The following is a 1,153-nucleotide window of genomic DNA, read 5'->3' as shown; positions in this document are numbered from 1 at the left end:
CATACTCTGAATTTGGATTGGATAAACCATATTCACAGCCTTCACTTGCCCTGCCTACATTTTACTGGCTCCAACACAACAAACTATAGATTTTTATGAATTTAAATATATACTTTTATATTTTATAATTTTAAATGTCTTAAGTATCAATGTATAATTTTATTTTTATAATTTAGTATTACATTTTTCATTTTTTTATGTTTTATTCTACTTTAATGTTCAAAAGTTTGGGGTCAGTACATTTTTTTTATGCTTTTATTCAGCAAGGATGCATATGAGTTGAGCAAAAGTGACAGTAACAGCTTTTACCATGTCACAAAAGATTTCTATTTCAAATACATTTTCTAGGAGAAAAAGGAGAAAAAAACTGATCCACAAAAATATTAAGCAGCAACTGTTTTCTATGGAAGCCCGTTGAATAAAAAATTACATGTATTGAGCAACAAATCAATATATTATAATGATTTCTAAACGGTCGTGTGATACTAAATTACATTTTAAAATATATATGTAAAATTTCCAAGTGGAAAAGTGATTTCTGAAGGATCATGTGACACTGAAGACTGGAGTAATGGCTGCTGAAAATTCAACTTTGCCATGATAGGAATAAATTAAATTTTTTAAATATATTAAAATTGAAAAGTTATTTTACATTGTAAAAATATTTCATAATATTACTGTTATTACTGTATTTTTGATCAAATAAATTCAGCCATGAGAGACATTTAAAAAACGTCCTGTGATGAGTAATGTACGTGAATTATACACCCAAGCTTGTCTTTTTCAGGGCCAAGCAGGCTGCAGGTTCCTGTGTGCGTCTGTGCCGCAGATCACGTGCCGTGTTCTCCCGTGTCCTGCTCCTGTTCTCCCTCACAGACACTTTGGAGGAGGAGGAGATGGCCGCTGGAGGTCAGGGGCAGCTCTACACCATTCTGCTTGTCAATTCTGGCCGTCTAGCTTTCCCAGAGTATACAGTACATCGCTCAGCCAGACTGTTTGAGGACAGGGATGACCTCATCAGGTCAGTTTTATATTTATTTTATAATCATACTTTGCTCAGGTGACAAAAGGTGTATAGTTAATCAAAACATCTTTAAAAAAATGCTCAGGTCACATTTCACTTCAAAAATAGAAGAAAAGAAAATTTTATATA

The 1,153-nt window shown here is 32.8% G+C and overlaps 1 protein-coding gene across 2 annotated transcripts in view; it reads left to right on the top strand.

Annotated features, from left to right (window-relative positions):
• Positions 1-1,153, top strand: part of LOC107672326 (fanconi-associated nuclease 1-like) — a 9,613-nt gene that overhangs the window by 4,001 nt on the left and 4,459 nt on the right. For both annotated transcript variants that reach the window (XM_016465473.1, XM_016465474.1), the window contains exon 5: positions 788-1,021. In XM_016465473.1, the coding sequence (XP_016320959.1) occupies positions 788-1,021 (234 nt within the window). The remainder of the gene's footprint in view (positions 1-787; positions 1,022-1,153) is intronic.

The sequence above is a fragment of the Sinocyclocheilus anshuiensis genome, unplaced genomic scaffold (genome assembly GCF_001515605.1).
Source record: "Sinocyclocheilus anshuiensis isolate Anshui unplaced genomic scaffold, SAMN03320099.WGS_v1.1 scaffold997, whole genome shotgun sequence".
In the NCBI taxonomy this organism is placed as follows: Eukaryota; Metazoa; Chordata; class Actinopteri; order Cypriniformes; family Cyprinidae; genus Sinocyclocheilus; species Sinocyclocheilus anshuiensis.
This window is presented reverse-complemented; position numbering and strand designations above follow the sequence as displayed.